We start from the raw sequence: 21525 nt of genomic DNA, 5'->3' as shown, positions 1-21525 counted from the left end.
ATAGTGCATATAGTGTAGACTATTAGTGTGTGTCATTTGGGATGCAACTCTGTCTTCAGAAGCAAAAACTATAATACTATTGTTTTGGCAAATAAAGTACATTTTGCTATTAAATGCTAGCATTAGGCCGCAGAGTAAACCGAGTTGACCAAGTTTTTTTGTCTGGATCATTAGCCATTACAAAACTTGAGACTATTCATTATATTAACAAATTTGGTTAAACCAGCTGACTGATTCAAGCTGATAGAAGAGCAACTTTGACTGAAATAACCACTCGTTACAACCGAGGTATGCAGCAAAGCATTTGTGAAGCCACAACACGAACAATCTTGAGGCGGATGGGCTACAACAGCAGAAGACCCTACTGGGCACCACTTATGTCCACTACAAATAGGAAAAAGAGGCTACAATTTGCAAGAGATCACCAAAATTGGACAGTTGAAGACTGGAAAAATGTTACCTGGTCTGATGAGTCTTCTGTTGAGACATTCAGATGGTAGAGAATCAGAATTTGGCGTAAACAGAATGAGAACATGGATCCATCATGCCTTGTTACCACTGTGCAGTCTGGTGGTGGTGGTGTAATGGTGTGGGGGATGTTTTCTTGGCACACTTTAGGCCCCTTAGTGCCATAGGGCATTGTTTAAATGCCACTGCCTACCTGAGCATTGTTTCTGACCATGTCCATCCCTTAATGGCCATGTACCCATCCTCTGATGGCTACTTCCAGCACCATGTCACAAAGCTTGAATCATTTCAAATTGCTTTCTTGAACATGACAATGTGTTCACTGTACTACAATGGCCCCCACAGTCACCAGATCTCAACCCAATAGAGCATCTTTGGGATGTGGTGCAACTGGAGCTTCGTGCCCTGGATGTGCATCCCACAAATCTCCATCAACTGCAAGATGCTTGCTATCCTATCAATATGGGCCAACATTTCTAAAGAATGCTTTCAACACCTTGTTGAATCAATGAATCAAGACAAAAGGGGGTCAAACACAATATTAGTATGGTGTTCCTAATAATCCTTTAGGTGAGTGTATGTCTCACTAAGTCTTTGATTATTTTAAATAATCTGTAATATAATAATATATTGTGTAATATTGTGCAATTACACAAATTAAAGCCATTACTCCTGTCATCAGTGTCACATCATCCTTCAGAAATCCTTCTAATATGCTGATTTGCGGCTCAAGAAACATTTCCTATTGTTACCAATGTTGAAAACGGTTGTGCTGCATATTTTTTTTGGAAACCGTGATACATTCGGGATTCTTTAATGAATAGAAAGTTCAAAAGAACAGCATTTGACCCCAAATTTTTCAATGGTAGTGTACACAATAATAATAATATTGATAATCATTTGATGATGAGATGATTGTGGTGGTCATAAAGTGTATCTCACTCTCCAGAGGAGCTGTGAACTCAATGAACATGCATTCGGATGGATTATCACTGTTAATCTGAGCAGATTTGTGTGGGCTTTTAATCTCCTATTTTGAGTTAAGACCAACTTTAGTGAAACTGGCACATTTTATATTGTCTTTCGTTTGTCATATCATCACCATCTCTCTCTCTTTCTCATCCACTAGGTCTAAAACTGCATGGGCAGACTATCGGCTGCTTAGCAACCAAGCATTCTAATATACACAGGAGGGCCCCTTATTTCTACACAAGTTACAGCCAGAAGGAGGTAATCTGCCCACCCATACGCTCCCATACACACACACACACACACACACACACACATTGTGCTATCATGTTTCATGGGGACTTTTCATAGAATTAATGATTTTTATAATGTACTTTACTTAGTATAACTATGATTTTTGAAGCTGTTTTCCTCATGGAGATCAAAAAATGTTCCCTCATGGACAAGGATTTCAGATATTGCCTTCTTTGTGGGGACATCTTGTCCTCGTACCGTAGGGTTTACCTGGACCACACACACACATACGCACATGCACACACACAGACATTCTTAGTCAGCAGTAAACTTCAAGCTTCATGACTCATTGTTTGCCGCGAAAACCCCAGCACTCTTCAACAGTGTGTAATGCATATGTCGCAGAGCAGGAAGGATTGTCCCTGCTGCTGCGTATGCTGGCATGGATGGTTCTGTGTAAGGGGAGAAAAATGCATTCCAGGGCTACCTCCGAAAAGTCACTGGCTCTCTGACACATACACACACACAGAGTCAATTCTGGTTGGTTACTGCGGCACGATTTGGCTGCAGCTACAGATAGAGGGCGGGGTCTCTCACTCTCTCTCTCTCTCTCACTCTCTCTCTCTCTCTATGAGTCTCCGCTCAGTCTGAAACTGCGCTCTTGCAGTGCTTTTGGATCACATGAAGCAGGACATTCTGTCCAGGACTGGTTTACCTGTGGAAATGTGCATTTTGATAAAATCAAATACACTCTAGGATTGATTGGAAACACTTGAAAAGCAGGTACGTTTTCTGTGTCATGTAAATCATTAATTGCGTAGTTGCGCGACAGAGCCTCTAACTTTTCTTCAGCTCTATGAGGAGAATGATGTTTTCATGGTCATCAGCAGCTTTTTCAATCAATCTCAGTCTAAATAACTTATATTAGGATTGGAATGTGGATGTTTATACACCATTGGAGCATATTCGCCAATCTATGCACTTGTATGGTGCCACACTTACTACATGTACTGTTATGCAATGTAATGTTGATTTAATTGTGCATGTGATCATGCTAGTATTGATAAGTGTGTTTGTTCTTAGAATCCGAATCACTGTGGCATATGAATGATGTAGTTATTAGAGCGCATCCTCTTTTTGGATGCTCTTTGACATAACCAGAGTGATCTATTGATCTGTTATGCATGTATCCTTGCCACAACATTACATACACCAAAGTCAAAATGCACCAGACACGATCACTGCTTTAGAGGGATGTGACTGTGTTATATGACTATTTGCTTCAGTAAGTACGTATATACCTTACTTTTCCTAGTCTAATGAAATTCATAAAGGCTAACCACACTTTTGCACTTAATTAACTAACGAGTCATCTGTTGAGGCTTGTGGGTATTTTGGTTTCGGAGACAGTGCAAATACCAAAGTAGACAACTCATCTCTATGGCAACTGTTTGGTTCTGACAGAAGTGTTTGGGAACCGAGATAAATCCAGAGGAATTAAGGGTGCCTTAACCTGTTTGAGAATATTCAATGTGAAACTTCCTAAATTTATACAGATGGGTTATAATAGTGTTTGACTGAAATGATCTTCCTCATAAAAAGGCTGTAAAAAGGCTCAAAATGACTTCAGACACAATAACCTCGTAAGCGCTAGAATGGCAATTTAGTTTAATAAAAAAAAAAAATTATCCATCATCACATTTTGATTTTACATAGAGTTCGCATTTCCCTGTTGCTTTCTGTGCTAAAATGCATTCAAGTATATCGGATGTAATAAAAACCTAATGGGAAAACATTAGATTGAGCTGATTTCAGTCCAAAAAAAAAAAAAAGTTAATTTGTGGCTTCACACACGCACACAAGTAGAATAAAAATGATTAGCCATTTTTTTCGTTGCCTTTCTCATATATTGAACGTTCTTCATTTATGTATTAATGTCATCATCATAGCCATGAGCACTATATGCGGTCATGTGTTTTTTTATTTTTCTAAGCAGCGTAATTACAGCTCACAAACAACAGCACACTGCATATCTGATCATGTATATGCAAATAAACAAGTACATACTTGTTTCAGAATACTCATGGCATTACATGAGTTTTAGTATCTTATGTCACCATATAGATTTGTGGTAACGTTTCCTTTTACAGTCCAGTTACCCATGTAAATACTATATGTACTTATTTTATTAACTACAATTACTGGGTAATAACTAGTACTAACCCTGATCCTACCCCGAAACCTACCCCTGTTCCATGTACTTACCTTAAGTACTCTGTAAGTACTGTACTGTAAAAGGAAGCGTTACCAGATTTGTTGTAAATAACATTCAGGATAACCAGAAAAACTGACTAAACCAATATTAACTAACCCAGGGTCCTCTGACTTTTAGTTCATTAATGATTGCCTATGAATTCAAGCACCAGTAGATCTTTAGCTTTTTCTTCAATCTTTCTTTAATTTATGGCCTGTGTAGAGTTGTGCAAATTTGGACTTGATGCTCAGGCATTAAGAATAAGCCAAATAGCCAATGAGATCAGTTTTGGCTAATACTCAACTATGCAGTATAATTACACAGCAGAGAGACACACACACTCTAATACTCATTCTATATCTATATTTTATTCTGGAATCTTTTATTTTACAGTTTCACTATAGAAAAATCACTCTCAAGATACCTTTAATAGTATTGCTCTGCTTGTGCAATGCAACAAGACTGTTATCAGAAAGCATAAGTAAAGTTATCACATTGTGCAAAGTTCATCTGTTTCTGAGTTAGTGCTGTTTTCAATGGAACAGTTTTTAACGCAACAGCTTTAGCCCTCAGGCTGCGTCTACGTTTACGTTTACCTGACCAGGGCAATTAGATAGGTGTCTGCATGTTTGAGAGAGACACCTCTCTTCCGTCCTATGCTCCTGAGCCTATTTTTAGGACTTAAGTGGGACGTGGCAAGAGGAATAACACATTTCTCATGTGTATACTCAATAGCTCATTTCATTTTTTTTTTTTTTACACAAGAGTGATTGCTCATTGGGAAACTAGTGCTGATAGAATGAGAAAGAGAGATTAGCATGAAAACCGAGACACTGTTGCATAATCTCACCCAGCATCTTGGAAAGACTGACATTTATAAGGAGGTGTAACTGGCCACCTTAATAATATATGTTATTTAAGCAGAGGTGTAAAGTCATTGTCTACAAAGATGATCAGGGCTGTCTGCACAGGCTTTAAGTCATATAAGGACAGTTGAGGTTGCATCCTCTTTTGTTTGTCTCATTTTTTTTGACAATGCCAAGTGCCCCAAAATAGTTGTAATGCTAAGAGCTTTGTCAGGTCATTCATTGGTGGTTTAAGAGGGCATAGCAGTTTTTCATCCTCACATGTTGAAATATTTTCATTCTAGGTCATCAGCGTGATTCGTTGGTAATAGAAATATCCACCTAATTACTAAAAGCCGTGTTACAGAATGGCTGCGCTTCCCAAATTATGAATATTAACCTGGGGAATTATGCAGGTGCTAAATGTGAAATGATGCTGTGCAGAAATATAATCAGATATTCCGTAAGACTATAGTGGTGGAGTATGTTGTCATTTTAGTTCTGGGACAAACACACATGTATTGTGTATCCTATTGACAAAGAAACACTGTGACTCATTGGAAGGTCATACTGAAACTTAATTCCTGGGTTTTCCGATAGCGAACCGGCTCAGTATTGATTATATAAGTTCATAGGCCATCTTCTCTTGTTGCTGGGGCTCTAGGCTCTGAGAATTGTTCTAGAAATCCACTCAGTTCAGTCCTAGAACATCACATTCATTCTCTGGATCATTCCATCAGGGATGGAAGCATTAGCCACCCTTCGCTTCACTGTTCTTTTGCCCAGAGGGCCAGTGGGTAGACTTGTAAAAAAAAAACTGGGTTGATGTCAGTCATTCACTGGTGTAATGATGCCATAAAGCACCATTCCCATTTAAATGCACATGCAACTTCAGATTTTTAAGCCTGGTGGATTTTGAAAACAAAACATTTGTATGTTTAATTGCTAAGTTTAAGCACAATAATTTTAGAGGGGAAATGTGTTTGTGGCACTGTGGCAAAAATCACTTTTACATCCTCAGTCCATTTGAATCGCATCTTTCGCAGATTATTTGTTTTAAATTATCATCATATGATTATGACGAAACTAGGCCTATAGCTTGAGGATGATTATTGGGTGTTAGATATCTGCCCCACTACGCCATAGAGCTCATCGACTAAACCTAAAATATATCCCAACAGTTCTGACATGTAAATAAAACTTTTCCCCTGTAAACTCAGGCACATGTTTGCACTCTGTCCCAAATTGCAGAATTCTTTGAACTCTCTCTCTCTCTCTTCAAAACTGTCTCAGATGACCTAAGAATCAACTTTATATATAAATATATCAAGTTACAGAGGCAGGGTGGAATCTTTTTTTGAAAAATGGCAACAATGCATTGCCTACTTTAAATATGTATGCATGAAGGTATACTTAATAATATTTCGCAATAGAGTGCCGAAGTTACGACGTCACTCTGTAGGCCAAAATGCGGAAGTGAGTTAGCATTTTAGCACTACGGTTCCCTCGCTCTAAAGCCTATGGGGTTTTTGAATGGGTTTTTGCTAAATAAGGTCTGTGGTGAACAAAGCCTCTGAATATTTTCACGTTTTGATCTCTGACATAGAACACGCAGTTATAACCTGCTTGTGTTTTTTTTTAAACTTTATTGTGTCTGATTGTGTTTTTTTAAATCTTTATATATAAATTTTGGATTAACTTGTAAAGATTATCTTGCTAGACAAAACGTGTAAGGGTCACAACTCTTTGTTGAACACAGATCTTATTTTTTGCGATTTTCCAAAAGTCTATGGGGAAAATGCATTGCTTTTCGACCGAGGGAACCCATGCGCCGCTAGCTTCCGAGTTGTCCTACAAAGTGACGTCATCACTTCTGCACTCTATATTGCTAATTTTAGTGCATTTTTGATAAAAAAAAGAGTACAGTTCACTTTCTACATGAACTAGTTCAAAGTTCAGTTGACACATTTTAAAATGAACTAGTTCGTCACTGCTTTGTCGACGGCGGCCGTGGCGCGATTGGGTGTTTTTTCGCCACATATTAAGTCCTGTTTGTGTGTGTTTTAGCAGGGTTTTCGCCTGGAAGGCTCTATAGAAATCTGGCACCCTATTGTACAAAGTTAGACTGAGAGAATGTCCGTTCACAGACACCAGAATGAACGCGTTCACAGTAACGTAAAGTTCAGTTCACGTTCGCCCAAAATATGAACGCGTTCAGGCACAACGCTGTAAGTTACCTTTCATTAACATGATTTACATTTGTTTATTTAGTTAGAGGAGGCATTTTTTTAATTAAATTAGTCTTTTATATATAGAAATAATATAGCTATATTTTTAGTTCTTTACGAATTTTAGCTGTGGAGATTTAGCCTTAGATCTTTCTATCCCAGTGTGATGTCCGCTCTTGAGTTATTTCAGTTGACAGGCACGCAGTGCAGCACAGCAGGGCTCGCTTTTATTGTTAGCCAAAGCATTTTGTCAATGTGCACTTAAATTTATAGAAAGCTATGCAAATCTGTCGGGTGTGTGGAGACCGTGACAGATAGTGTTGAGAAATCTGACATGTGTTGTAACCTCACCTTTGTTAACCCAATGCAAGCAAATGTCCCTCTCTTATTCTCATCACACCCTGGGGATAAGAGGACTGACCCTAACACAGCAAGAATATGTCTCTCTCTCTCTCTTTCACTCTCACTTTCTCTCGCTATCGCTATAATCTGTGATGTTAAAGCAAGAGTAATTATCAATCTCAGAAGATTATAGTGGCCTTGGACAACCTTACACACACTCATAGAGCTATGCAGGCAATGGTCATGTACGTCATCCCACTGCTATCTGAGCTGAGCACATAGGAAGAAAGACATTACATAATATAATCACAGTGATGTACAGGGCTGTTGTTGGTTGTAAGCAGTACTTTTAAGACTTTTAGACTGTTTTTTTTCTTCTTTTCTATTTCAACATGAGGCTTTTTGCTGTTTCTGTTGAGATTTAGTTTCATCAACATTACTGTGCAAGACTTAATATTTCAGTGTTTAAAAAATGTTTTTTAGCTTCTTTTTTTTTTAGCTTTAAAGTCCTTTATATTATGCAAGCTCTATTAGGCAAAATAAAGAAGATACACTTTCCAGTTGCCACTTACTAACAATAGGAAGTAGCAAATCATGCTATTTTAGGTCCCTTGGAAATAAGTCAAACACAGAAAAGTAAATAGTCTGATGAGAGTACTATTTGGGTACAATATGAGTGCAGTGTTATGTTGCATCATGCAGTATTTGTCCTGAAAAGGCTACTGAGTAAATGTCTGTTACCTCAATGAATTTAAGGTCATTCCTATTTTATTTGTATACATTTTAATCATTAACTTTAAAAGCACACTCTTATTACGACTAAAATAACAGTCAAGGGTAAAAAAAAAAATAATTCCCCAAAATTAAAACGGAATTTGGGAAAAAAATAAAACAGATTTCATAGGGCCCTAAAACAGTTGTGGGGCACCGCTGATAGTATGGGGGGAAAAATACTATAGAAAGTCAATGGTGCCCCTCAACTGTTCGGTTACCCATATTCTTTAAAATATCTTATTTAGCATTCAACAGAAGAAAGAAACTTATAACGGTTTGGATTGGAGCAACTTGAGAGTGAGTAAATGATGACAGAGTTTTATTTTTTGGGTGACCTATCACTTTAAGTCCTTTTTGTAACCTCTATACCAGTTGTACAATCACTGATTCATTGTCACAGCCATATCATCCTGTACTGTAGCCCAAACAGCTGATAAAACAGGTTGCTCACTGTAGCTAAGCAGGGTTGAGCCTGGTCAGTACCTGGATGGGAGACCTCCTGGGAAAACTAGAATGCTGCTGGAAGAGGTGTTAGTGAGGCCAGTGGGGGTGCTCAGTCTTTTGCCTGTGTGTCCTAATGCTCCAGCACAATGATGGCGAGACTATACAATTACTGTACCAAGCACCGTTCTTCGGATGAAACGTTAAACCGAAAATTTTCTGTTTTGAATTTCTAAAAATCACAGCTTAATCGGAATGTTATGAAACTTGGTGACTTGTATGACATTAGGTATGTGAATACAAAAAAAAAAAAAAAAAAAAATTGAGGTCATGATCCGAGCATGCTAAGTGGTCGTAAAAAAAAAATTGGTCACACTTGTGGTCTTCGGTCAAAAATGACCGACCCATAGGAAATGAATGGGAAATTGGCATAAAAAAAAAATTAAAAAATCTCTGAATCGGCCACAATTCTAAAAAAAAAAAAAAAAAGTACACCGCTGGAAAGGGGTGACACTCTACAACATCTAGAGCGCAAAACAGACACACCAACCCACACACACACATACAAACACACTTTTATACACACACCAATAAATTCTGATTACTAAAAGTATGTTTTGAATTTTTAAAAATCACAGCTTCATCGGAATGTTACGAAACTTTGTGACTTTTATGACATTATGTATGTGAACACACACACAAAAAAAAAAATTAGGTCATGATCTGAGCATGCTAAGTGGTCTTAAAAAAATAGTCACACGTGTGGACCCCCATAGGAAATGAATGGGAAATTGACAAAAACACAAAAATTCACACAATTTTTTACATTTTTTTTAATAAGAAATTGTTTTTGAGATTGTTTCAACTATATATTCAAATCCACCAAAAAAAAAAAAAAATGTGTTCATAAAAAGCTGGGGAATTCACATGCCTCTCCATAGAGAGCTGTTCATGCCATCTAGTGGTTACACCATGATTCTACGCTTTTTTCTCTATACTGTAACCAGATGGTGCTAATTTTCTTCAAAAGATACTTTTTTCTGATGGCCTAGACTCTATGTTAAACTAAAATGCTGCATTATTAATTTTTTGAGAAAAAAAAACCATATATATATAGAAAAATATAGGCAAAAATAGACCATAAATATTGCATAAATATTAATAAATTCAATCAAATTGTCTCACATTAAAAAGAATAAATATTATAGAACAAAAATAAATTGCATTGGTTTTACTGGGATGGAGGAAATTTCATTTTTAGGTGTCCGGTCACTTCTGACCGGGAAGGCGCAGGATGTGACTCCGAAACGAAGACCGTCTGAGGGTTAAGGTTGTAAACCCTTTGTCCTTGTCCAAATTCCCTCCATTGGCCCATATCAGTCATTCTCTATCATTCTCTCTCCGCACCTGGTGTGTGGTGCACTGTGGCTGCCATCACATCATCCAAGTGGATGCTGCACACTGGTGGTGTTTGAGGAGAGACCCCCTGATATGATGGTAAAGCGCTTTACAGTAGTACATAGTAACAAGCTATTCTTTCTTTCTTTCATCGTGTGGGAGATAGTGTAGAGATGTGTTGAAAGCTGTCGTTCAATGGGTCAAATTAACATGCAAAGTAATGTTAAATAATAATTAGCTTTTTAAACATCTCATTAGTTTTGAAGAAGGAGATGATCCGATTTTGTCTCTGTTCTGCTTGAAGTTTGCTCATCTTGTTCTCCAGAGTGAGATATTAACTAATGTTGTCAGCAGCTCTCTCATCAACAGTAGCCACATAAGCATATATCTCAGGAAGGTCAACAGAGGAATAGTCTGCCAATTAGACGATGCTATTCATTATCATTTGTGACATTTTCAACAACTATAACCACACCATAACCTGTATACGGTTGATATCCGCAGTCCCACTCAATACTTCACAAATAATGCTTGAATTTTTGCAGTGTCATGTTGAGGTCATGCACCAGCTCTTAGAAAGGGCATAGATGCATTTTGACACCCACTCATCTTCCCAACCCGGGTAGATATCAGCCTGTTCTTTGTGTTAAAAGATGACTTTTGGTGTATTCAGCGAAAGGTTTTGTGAGCTGAACAATCAGACTTTTGGTCAGAACCATTGAGCATTTGTCTGGAAACACAAGGACACCATTGTAAAAGTAACTGTCGCCATTGCCTAGTGTGTGTGTTTGTGTGTGTGTGTGTGTGAGAGAGAGAGAGAGAGAGAGAGAGAGAGAGAGACTGCCCTGAATATCAAAATAAAAGCCATCTCCTTTTATTAGCTTTTATATGACCTACATTATCACCCTAATTTAAGTGTGACTGACATAATACAGAATTGATTGTGCATGTGCACTATCATATGTGTTTGCTTAAACTAAAATAAAGGAATTTCCATGCCGGCAGCTTCGAACAAGCTTTTCCATTACTCAAGCAGACTGACCGTTTTCATGATTCAACTTTGAGAGAGATAAAGATTGTTATATATATATATATATATATATATATGAAGAGTTCAGATGCAAAGTGCCATCTAAGTGCCATTTGAAAATTTCTTCTATAATGATAATTTTTATCAAGCTTGTATATTTAAGTTCGGTGATTTCACTTAAATGGCAATGATAATTACCCATTAATTGTTATTTAAGTGAAATTACTGAACTTAAATATACAAGTTTGATAAAAATCATCATTAAAGAAGAAAATTTCAAATGGCATTTAGAGGCTTTTGCATCTGAACTCTTCATATATATATATATATATATATATATATATATACTTGTATATATATAATGAAGTTGAACATTCATTTCTTGCAGAATTGATATAAAAGAGTTTGTAGAGGTTTATAATACATTATTTCCTTTGACTTTTCCTATATAGAGGAGTAGTTACCAGTAGAGGGCAGTCAAGTCAAGTCCTTTATTTAGTCATACCCAATACATGTTGTTTCAAAGCAGCTTCACAGTGATCACATGACAATGATTCAATGATGTAAAATGAAAATAATTCAGGGCAAGTGAAATTGCCAGTAGGATGCAGTAATACTTTTGTTTACATTATAAAATAGTATATTCTGGCTTGTTGTCTCTGTCATCTCATCTAGATTTAATAACTTTGAAGAGAATGTTTTGTCTTTTTTTTCTTTTTCAATTCAACATTAACATTGGATTTTAGTTTTCTTATATTACCTATGTTTCACTCAGGCTTTATAACATTTGCATTACTAACAGTAATGATCAGGACTAGATGAAATGCAATTGACATGTTGTTGTCTTTTTTTTGTTTTTTAGAGTCATTTAAAGCGTGTCAGCAAAACCATGGACACCATCTTCTGAATGATCAAAGGAATAGACTTTCTATGATGAGAAACACCATAATCCCATCTTCTACAAAGTTAAGTATTAACTGTTTATCAGAGCTTAATTGGATCTAGCTATGGGGGATTTGACTGTATGATAGTGTCTCAACCCACCTGTGTCATGGAACCACCAACAAATAAGTCTGAACTTCCACCTCCTGCGCCTCCCAAGAGATCTTCTCAGGGATCTCAGCATGGGATGTGTCTCACATTACACAGTAGTGACCAGAGTAACAACACTTTCACCTCTGAGTCCTCTCTGTCATCATCCAAAACCTCGCTCCTGTACGATAGAGACGAGACATCGCCGGACTCCATGCGTAGCTTGAGCAGTCTGAGTAGTGCCAGAACAGATAGTCCTCTGGATGTGGACATGCCAGATGTGGAGATGGGAAAAGCAATGGCCGGCAGTGATGATTCAGGCATACAGAGCCCAGACTGCAGACCAGACTACAGTGAGGACAACGACAACTCAGTGTCTGTCTATCTGGATGCTAATGAAGACTGTTGGAGTGACAATGACAACCGTAATGTCACTTTGGTGGTAGCACAGGAGGTTGGTCAAACTGATGGTGATGATACATTCTTGTGCTCTTCAGGAAATGATGATAATGATGATGATGACACTAAAGAAGAAGAGGAAGAAGACTCTTTTCTTTCTTTATCCTCTGTAGAATTAATGATGAAAAGCCAAGTTGTTGTGTCTGCTCTGGAAGTCTCCACCAGCTCTGAAGTGGTAATGCCAAACAGTGTTTTACCAGTGTTTTCTGAAGGCCAAACTGCAGAAGTGCCTAACGTGGCCACTGAGATTGAACCCCAGAGGGAAGTTGTCCACGAAAATGGGGAAGTCTCTGTTGAGTTGTCATCAGCCACTCAACAAACTCACATTATGAATGAGACAGTGGTGTCTCCTGAAAACAAAGTCTCCATTTCAATAACAAGTACCAAAAACACAGCTTCTTCTCACTTATCCATCTCAAAAGAGGACAACCATCCAAAGTCCACAGCAAAAAAGACCAATGATATTGCAGGACATTTTATTGCCAAGCCTCATACAAGGGCTGCTCTGGCCAAAGCCACAAAACTTGAGGTGAAGAGGTTCCCCAGGCCAGACCTGAGGAACGTGAAGGCCAAGATCATCTCCAGGGCTGCCTCTGTGCCAAGATCAGCCAATCCAGCAAAAACAAACACAAATGTTAAGCAGTCAGCTTCAGGAAGTGTGAAGGTTCCTGCTAGTAGGAAGTTGGAAGATAATGCTGTTGGAAAAAGAAGCAGGTCATCATCAGCCAATACAAAAGGAAAAGAAACAAAGACTTGCCCAAGTGAGGTTGCATGTAATGGCAGTCTGGAGAAAGATGTAAACACTTTATACTTGCTAACACAAGAAGAAGAAACAGCAATGAAGTCAGAAAGTCCTTCTTCGACTGCTTTTAATAATGAAGGACAACCTCAACTTGAGAAAGAAGCTGGGGAAGAAACCTCTAAGAGTAACAGCAAGGTCAGTTGACCTCTTATTCAATTTCTCTCCTGCAGTTTAATTATTGATTGTTGTAATTGACTTTTTATCAACTAATTAAGCATTAAGAAAATCTCATTTATATATATATGAAGGACATGTTTATATAAGAAGGGTTTTTTTTTCTTTTACATTTTGATAAAACATTCATTAAGGTTTATGTATTTACATTTTATACTGTTGCAATTTTCTATTTTTTTAGTAACAGTATACATTAGTAACAGTAACTTTTATTATTACTAAAACTTTTAAGGTTTATTTATTTAAAAATTTTACTGTTATTAAAAAATATAAAAAAATATATACAATATTATTATTTAACTAATACTTTTATTAAAGTTCATTTCTTTATTTTTTACAATTAGAAGGTTTTTCTACATTTTAGGTTTATTTAAATTTGACTATTACCAGTACTTTTATTAGTATTTTATATGCATGTTTTCACATTTAGAATGTTAGTGGTTTATTTAAATTTTGCTATTGCTATTATTAAGTTTTATTTGTGTTTTTATTATTTATCAAAAACTTCTATTATTCTTAAAATGTTCATTATACTTTATTATTTATTCATTTGTTCATTCTTTTTTTATTATTGTTGTTTATTTACATTGCATTTATATTAAAGCATTAATTTGTTTTTTATTTTTATTTTTATTTATTTTTCATATAGTATGTTTTTAGTACTTATGAAAACTTTAAAGATTATTTATCTAAAGTTAACTCTGATTAAAACTTGTATTAATATTTGATTTGTACATTTAATATTCACATTTACATGTCAAATGAAGCATCTTTTGTCAAATAATCTCTACTGGGATGCACAGAAGGAGTCAGACTGAGAGCTCAGCCAGTTATAACATGTTTACTTTAATCACCAATAGAAGAAAATATTCTTGATTCTCAACTTGTGTTAAATGTGATCAGATAAACCTTTCAAGTTGTGTGTGTCATATATAGTCATACATCCAAATCTTGGTCTACTTAAACTGAAATGTTCATTTAAGCAACATATTAACAGCAGCTGTCTGTTTCCATGTCAATCTTCTTCTCCTTATGAGGAGAACTGCTTCAACAAGTCCAACTCTATACGTGCCATCACAAGATTGTGCTATGCTGTTATTCAGGCTTAAATGTGTTATTAGCTTGGGTTGAACCAAATGTGTCAAGAGTAAATGAAAACCTAACAAAATGTTTTTCAAATGTAAAATTGTGATTAGAGGTTTTAAATATGTTCACCGTCCACTTTTACAGTAAGTGTTTTTGCATGTTTCTGCTTTATTATCACTGTTAAGAAACACCCACTTTCCTGACATTTTTTAAATTGCTTAGAGAGAACATGAGTGAGATGTTTTTGCCAGTAAAACAACTGTCTTGGAGGGAAAAGAACAGAACGTGGAGGGAAACATTCCTTAGTTTAGAGGACTCATGAACACTGATTCAGACAACAGAATCTTTCCACAAACTCACTCCATGTGTGTGTTGAGTGTTTAATAACGAGGGGGAGAAAAGGAAAAGATCTGGGCTGGTCCTGGCATCAGAAGCCCTGAGGGAATAACACAATAGAAACGTTTTTCCCTTTGCTTTTTTTCTTTTTTTTCCTTCTTCTGCTTTTTCTTTCTTTTTTTTTCTTTTTTAGAGCAGGCGAGTCTTATTTCCCCTCCCTCCTTTCCGCTCCTCCTTCCTCTCCTTCAGCACTCTTGCTTCTTTCTCTCTCTCTGTACTACTGCACATTTTCTGTCTGTTCTGTGGAATGGCCAACACTATGGTTACCCTGCGGCGCCCAGAGTTGGGATCTCTGGCTTGGGATGCTGTAACTAACCAACGACTCTTTCTCCAGACTGTGTCTTCCAAGCTGGGACCATCTCTAGGGACTAACAGTACTTCCATCTCTGGACACCCAGAACCCAGACTGAAGCCGTCTAACAGAGAAGCCCGATCCACAGGTAGTCTGGGTCCACCGGGAGGACGAGCGGTTCAGCCGGCTGGTGAGTTTTTCTTGTTTAACGCACCACATGTACATAACAAAATCTCACAGGCATTGGTTTAAGGAAGTAGACACTACAGTGGAAGAGACTCTAGATCTGTTTTGTTTTGTATAAGGCTTCCTGTAAGCTTATACTGATAGTATAAGTTTTACATGCATCACTGTCACAGTTCAGGTAACTGTGCTAGAGAGAGGAATCTAAAATTCAGCCTTTCTGCTGTACATTTGCAATTTAATTTGACATTGTAGGGTTTTTTTTTTTTAGTGTGCATACATATTGTTTTTATTTAAAGCAAATTACTTACTCTTAAAGCTAATTAAAGGAGTAGTTCACTTAAAAGAAAAAAAAAAAAAACTTTTGCTGATAATTTACTCACCCACATGTCATCCAAGATGTCCACGTCTTTCTTTCTTCAGTCGAAAATAAATTAAGGTTTTTGATGAAAACATTCCAGGATTTTCTCCTTATAATGGACTTCATTGGGAACCAAACGGTTCAAGGTCCAAATGAGAGTTTCAGTGCAGCTTCAAAGGGCTTTAAACGACACCAGACGATGAATAAGGATCTTATCTAGGACCCTTCCAGTCATGACTCGAAAAAAGATTTGTTCATTTTGATGAACGCGTTTGAACAGGAGAGTCACGAACGCTCATCACAGAACAGAGCAAGGCGAGCATTTGTGCTTATAAAACTTAAACTTTTTTTTTTATTTTTTAAATGACCAATCGTCTCGCTAGTTAAGGCCATTATTTATCGTCTGGTGTCGTTTAAAGCCCTTTGAAGCTGCACTGAAACTCTCGTTTGGACCTTGAACCGTTTAGTTCCCATTGAAGTCCATTATATGGAGAAAATCCTGGAATGTTTTCATAAAAAACCTTAATTTCTTTTCAACTGAAGAAAGAACGACATGGACATCTTGGGTGACGTAAGGGTGAGTAAATTATCAGCAGAAGTTTTACTACTCCTTTAAGCTAAACTAATGATTGTTATTATTTGTTTTTAATTGTTTTTTTTTGTTGTTATTGATGTTTTTTTTTTTTTGAGAAATTGAGAAACTTTTTAAAAGAAATTAAGATATTCATATATATTTTTTTTTTTTAGCAAGGATGCAATAATAATTAAAAGTGTTTTACTGAATTGGTGAGCTTTTAATCATCATTGCATCCTTGCTAAATAAAAATATGAATATCTTACTGATCCCAAAAAGTACAATTAAAAACGTAAATAAGAACAATCATTAGTTTAGCTTAATTAGCTTTACGATTAAGTAATTTGCTTTATTTAAAGAGACCCCTTCAAAAAACAGACAGATTCTTGCCAATTTAAAAAAAAAATAACTGTAGTGTTTATATTTTATTATTTTCTTGTATTATTTTTATGGTTTATTTTGTCAAATAATCAACTTCTCCATCTCTTCTTCAATTACTAAAAATTTCTAAAAATTCTAATAATACAAGAAAATAATAAAATAAATAAATAATTACCTAGACCCAAAGGTCTTTTTGCATCATGTTGTGTAAAAAAAAAAAAAAAAAAAAAAAAAAAACATTATGATTCAGTTTTAAGGATGTCCTCGGATGCCGTCCAATGGAAGGTTTTGTCAGATTTAACTTCTAACATCTTGGTACAAACAGAACTTTTATAGTGGTACTCAGGATTTTCAAAGTGTCATAAAGAACGATTTTTTTTTTAAATCGATTGATATCAACAGGAATGTGCGAGAATTTGGGTTGGCGTTTAGCAAATAGAATCTTTGTTTAAAAATCATTAGGCCTATAAAAGTGAATCTAACATGTGTCTGGGTTATCCAGTGAGTGAGAAGCTGCAGCTGGTGTTAATATGCCTGCAGAATTCAACACTTCAGGTTCCAAACTCTGAATAGTGTTGCGTATCTTTCTGTGGTCACATGTTCAGGATTTAAAGCCATAACACACATTCGAGTTTAACACTTCACTTAACTTCTGTTTCCTATCTCATATTGTCCATTCATTGCTCTCGCCCTTTGTCGTCCTCTCTTTTTCCCTCCACCCATCCCATCATGTGTATGTCTGTCCATTTGTGTGTGTGTGTGTGTGTTTGTAGCCTAAGGCAGTTTTCCTGTGTTGGTCAGAAAAAGACATTGTGCTCAGTGTGTGTGAGCATGTCTACACTTTTGAAAAGTTTGGGGCTGTCCTGTAACTGAACCTTCCTCTGTGACATATCCTTTTCTTTCTCTGTCTCTTTTGCGTGTTTCCTCTTTCTTTCTTTACATGTGGATGCAGGGATATGTTTGGGTGCATGTGTTTTCAGGGGCCATATTGTGTATGTTTGTGTGTGTCATGTTTCAGTGTCAATGAAAAGTAAAATTGAATCAAGGAGAGAAGGTCACTCACATTCCAACTAGACAATCGTCGTCTTGTTTCTTCACAGAGACCACAGGCCCACACTGTGACTTTTGCTCCACAGTTTAATAGTGGACAATCAGGGGAAAGTGTTGTGTTGAAGGATATCTGTTACGGTGGGGTCAGTCTCAGGAAACAGTGACATTTTATGTTCATAATGCAGAGGAAGTTTGAAAATAAATAATTCATTTAAAGGGATAGTTCACTTTGAAATTAATTTTTGATATGTTTTAGCTTACCTCAAGGGCATCCAAGATGTAGGTGTCTTTGTTTCCACATTATCTTCAATTTTGATATTTTTAGGTCAAACTGTTCTTGTCTGTCAGTCATATAATGGAGGTATATGGGGTCCACCTCAAAGAGCATGCACAAAGAAGTCCAAATTAAACATGATTTAATGACTCGTACTTGAATGTGACTGTGATTTCAAGCGGTAAAAACGATATAAATAGTGTTTGTTTTCTCACACAAACCGCTTGTATCGTGTCTTAGGCCATCAATGTGTAGTTACATTTATGACTTATTAAATCATGTTTAATTTGGACTTCTTTGTGCATGCTCTTTGAGGTGGACCCCATATACCTCCATTATATGACTGACAGACAAGAACGGTTTGACCTAAAAATATCAAAATTGAAAATACTGTGGAAACAAAGACACCTACATCTTGGATGCCCTTGAGGTAAGCTAAAACATCAAAAATTTATTTTAAAATGAACTGTCCCTTTAATGGAAATAAAGGATTTACATCATAAAGGTGTAACGTTTATCTAACAATCGATATGTTTATATATTGGCCTCATCAAGCTGAATGAAGTTATGAGGATAAAATCAGTTATTTACGTATACTATTTGTAATAGATAATTTGTATAATTGTTCTTTGTAGAAAGCGCAATATTATTGATTGTAAATGATTGGTTCATTAAGTGGACTGTGTTTCAATGATCTTTACTAAAGGAAATTATTAGAAAAATCTGCACCTTCAATATAGTCATTATATTTATAAATATGTTCATTTCACTCAAAAATGTTTCTGATCAACTGTTATGTTATTTGGATAGTATACAAGTATAATAGGCCTACACTACCATTCAAAACTTTTTTTTAAGAAAATAATAGTTTAATTCAGCATTAACTTGAAAGTGAAGACATTTTTAATGTTTCAGAAGATTTCCATTTCACATAAATACTTTAGATTTATCAAATAATCCTGAAAAGAACTTGTATTATGGTTTCCACAGACATTTTAAGCTACACAACTGTTTTCAACATTTCATAATAATAAGAAATGTTTCTTGAGCACCAACATTAGCATATTAGACTGATTTCTGAAGGATCATGTGACACTGAAGACTGGAGTAATGATAGCAAGCAATAAATTACATTTTAAAATATATTCAAAAAGAAAAAGGATATTTTAAGTTGTAATGATATTTCATAATATTACAGGTTATTATATATCATAATAATACATACATACATATCTTCACATTTACTATTTAAATTTACATTTACAATTTCATTGCAAATTTATGACACTGTTTCCTGTGAAATACCCTGTACACATCTTATCTGCTTGGCCACAAAAATGGGAGACCTCTTTCTATGTGTTTGTTTGCTTTCCTTATCTTGTTTTAGTAGTTGATAGCCATGAGTGATAAGATAAGTACTTTCAAATGAAAAACCCAAAGTCAGACTGTCTGGAAGTGAACAAGCAAAATGCAGTAGCATGTGTTCTCCAACAGGTGGCATTTATCTTATATATTGGTCTCACTGCTTTTGAATTTGCGGTTTAAACACTTAGGAGAGGAAAGAGCAGGGAGTTCAGAAAGTGGTTTCTGGATCAGACTCTGGAGAAAATGAAGAATCTCGCTGTACTAGACCAACAGATTAAAATCTTCATTTAAATACACCAGGTGGCATAAAGTGATATTTGTGTTGGTTGGTCTCCATAGCAGTGCCCCCAGAAGACCTTACATTATGTACAGTACAGGATGTGCTTGTGTGAGGTGTTGTCTCTCTCCCTCTTCAATTCACAATAACACACACAGCTTCTACCCATTGGAGTCAATCACGTGTTGTTCTCACACATAGGAACTGATCGGTAGTGTAGAAAAAGAAACAGGATACAGGAAACAAGATTTCCCAGCACACTACTGCACATTTCACAAAGAAAAGACACAAACGCAACTTCCCAATGTTGTTACTATAAAAAACGAATCAAATTGAATTTAATGGAAAATTAATTACTTTAATCATATGCACATATGAGAATATTTGAACAGCTTCGTCTTTGACCTTCATCTAAAATATGTTAACATTCATAACACCAAGGACATGGAATATGTTTTCTACATATTATTTTATAATAGCATTTATGCTACCGTTCAAAGGTTAGGTATCAGTATGATTTCTTTTAAAGAAATGAATACTTTTATTTAGCAAGGATGTATTAAAATCTTCAAAAGTGACAGTAAAGATATGTATAGTGACATAAGAGAATTATTTCAAATAAATTATGATCTTTGGACCATTCTATACATCAGAAAAAAAAAGAAAGAAAAAAAACGTATTCACAATCATAGTTTCTAGACAAATTATTAAATGATTTCTGAAGGATCGTGTGACGATAAAGACTCGAGTAATGGTGCTGAAAATTTAGCTTTACCATCACAGGAATACATTACATTTTAAAATATATTAAAATAAAATGCATATTTTAAGTTATTTTAAATTGTAATAATATCTCACAATATTTTTTTATTTCTTATTGTTCACCGTGTTTTTACTTTAAATAAAGCCTTGTTGACCATAAGAGCAAAATCCTGAATCCAAATGTTTGAATGGCTCTGTATATTTCGAAGTACTTATTTTGTTTTGATCTTATTTCTACAGCGGTTAAACATTGCACTAAATTAGGAAAACAAAATTTTAAAATAAAATAAAATATATTTATAATATTTATTTATAAAATAAATATTATATTTTGTATAATATTCATTTTATAAATAAATATAAATAATATAATAACATATTTTATATTTATATAATATATTTTTTGCAATAAACTCAATATATATATATATATATATTTTTATTTATTTATTATTTATTTATTAACAGAGTTAAATCATATTTTATAAAAGCTACAAGCAGGCTAGATGACAACACACTGCCTCGTATGGTGAACTTCTTGTGAGGAAAGGTGATGAGTACAGAAAATAAAACTGTTGACACACAAAGGTCAGTGAGGGTCATCTATGCTCATGGCTGAATGCACATTGATATTCTATATACGGTATAACTGCATGATTTATTCAATAATATAACACTCTGTGAGTGCAGCTGGCTGATTGGAACCGCTCCGAAAACATATAGAGTCTAGCTTGAATATGCTTCGGTATCAGTGATGATGGCGAGTATAATTTAATTATAACTCTTTTGTGTTTAGGTATTCCAAGGATGCGCACCACAGACAAGTCAGCAGTACCCTGCAGCCCAACTTCTGTTTCCAGCTCTTTTTGTAAGGGTCCTCAGAGAGCTGCCACTTCCAAACTGCCCGTGAAAGGCCTACCCACAAGCCCCAGCTCCTCATCACTGGGAAGTACAATCAGCGAAAGCAACAGTGTTGCTGTAAACAAAGGTGCGTGTCTGTGTCTGTGAAGAGTCTTAAAGGGATAGTTCACACAAAAAAGAAATTATCTATTAAATTATCTCCGAATGTGTTCA

General features: G+C 35.7%; 1 protein-coding gene across 2 annotated transcripts in view; it reads left to right on the top strand.

The window, feature by feature from the left end:
* Positions 1–1597: 1597 nt before the first annotated feature.
* The window catches only part of mtus1b (microtubule associated tumor suppressor 1b), a 49722-nt gene continuing 29794 nt past the window's right edge, over positions 1598–21525 (top strand). Inside the window, exons 1-4 of one of the 2 annotated variants that reach the window (XM_039674733.2) lie at positions 1598–1698; positions 11846–13411; positions 15267–15414; positions 21248–21439. In XM_039674733.2, coding sequence (XP_039530667.2) covers positions 12008–13411; positions 15267–15414; positions 21248–21439 — 1744 coding nt within the window. In that variant the 5' untranslated portion in view covers positions 1598–1698; positions 11846–12007. Of the gene's footprint in view, positions 1699–2320; positions 2455–11845; positions 13412–15266; positions 15415–21247; positions 21440–21525 lie in introns of those variants that run through there. The other variant, XM_089132416.1, reaches the window with a different exon arrangement.

This window comes from Pimephales promelas, chromosome 6 (genome assembly GCF_988280905.1).
Source record: "Pimephales promelas chromosome 6, fPimPro1.hap1.1, whole genome shotgun sequence".
NCBI classification, from domain to species: domain Eukaryota; kingdom Metazoa; phylum Chordata; class Actinopteri; order Cypriniformes; family Leuciscidae; genus Pimephales; species Pimephales promelas.
This window is presented reverse-complemented; position numbering and strand designations above follow the sequence as displayed.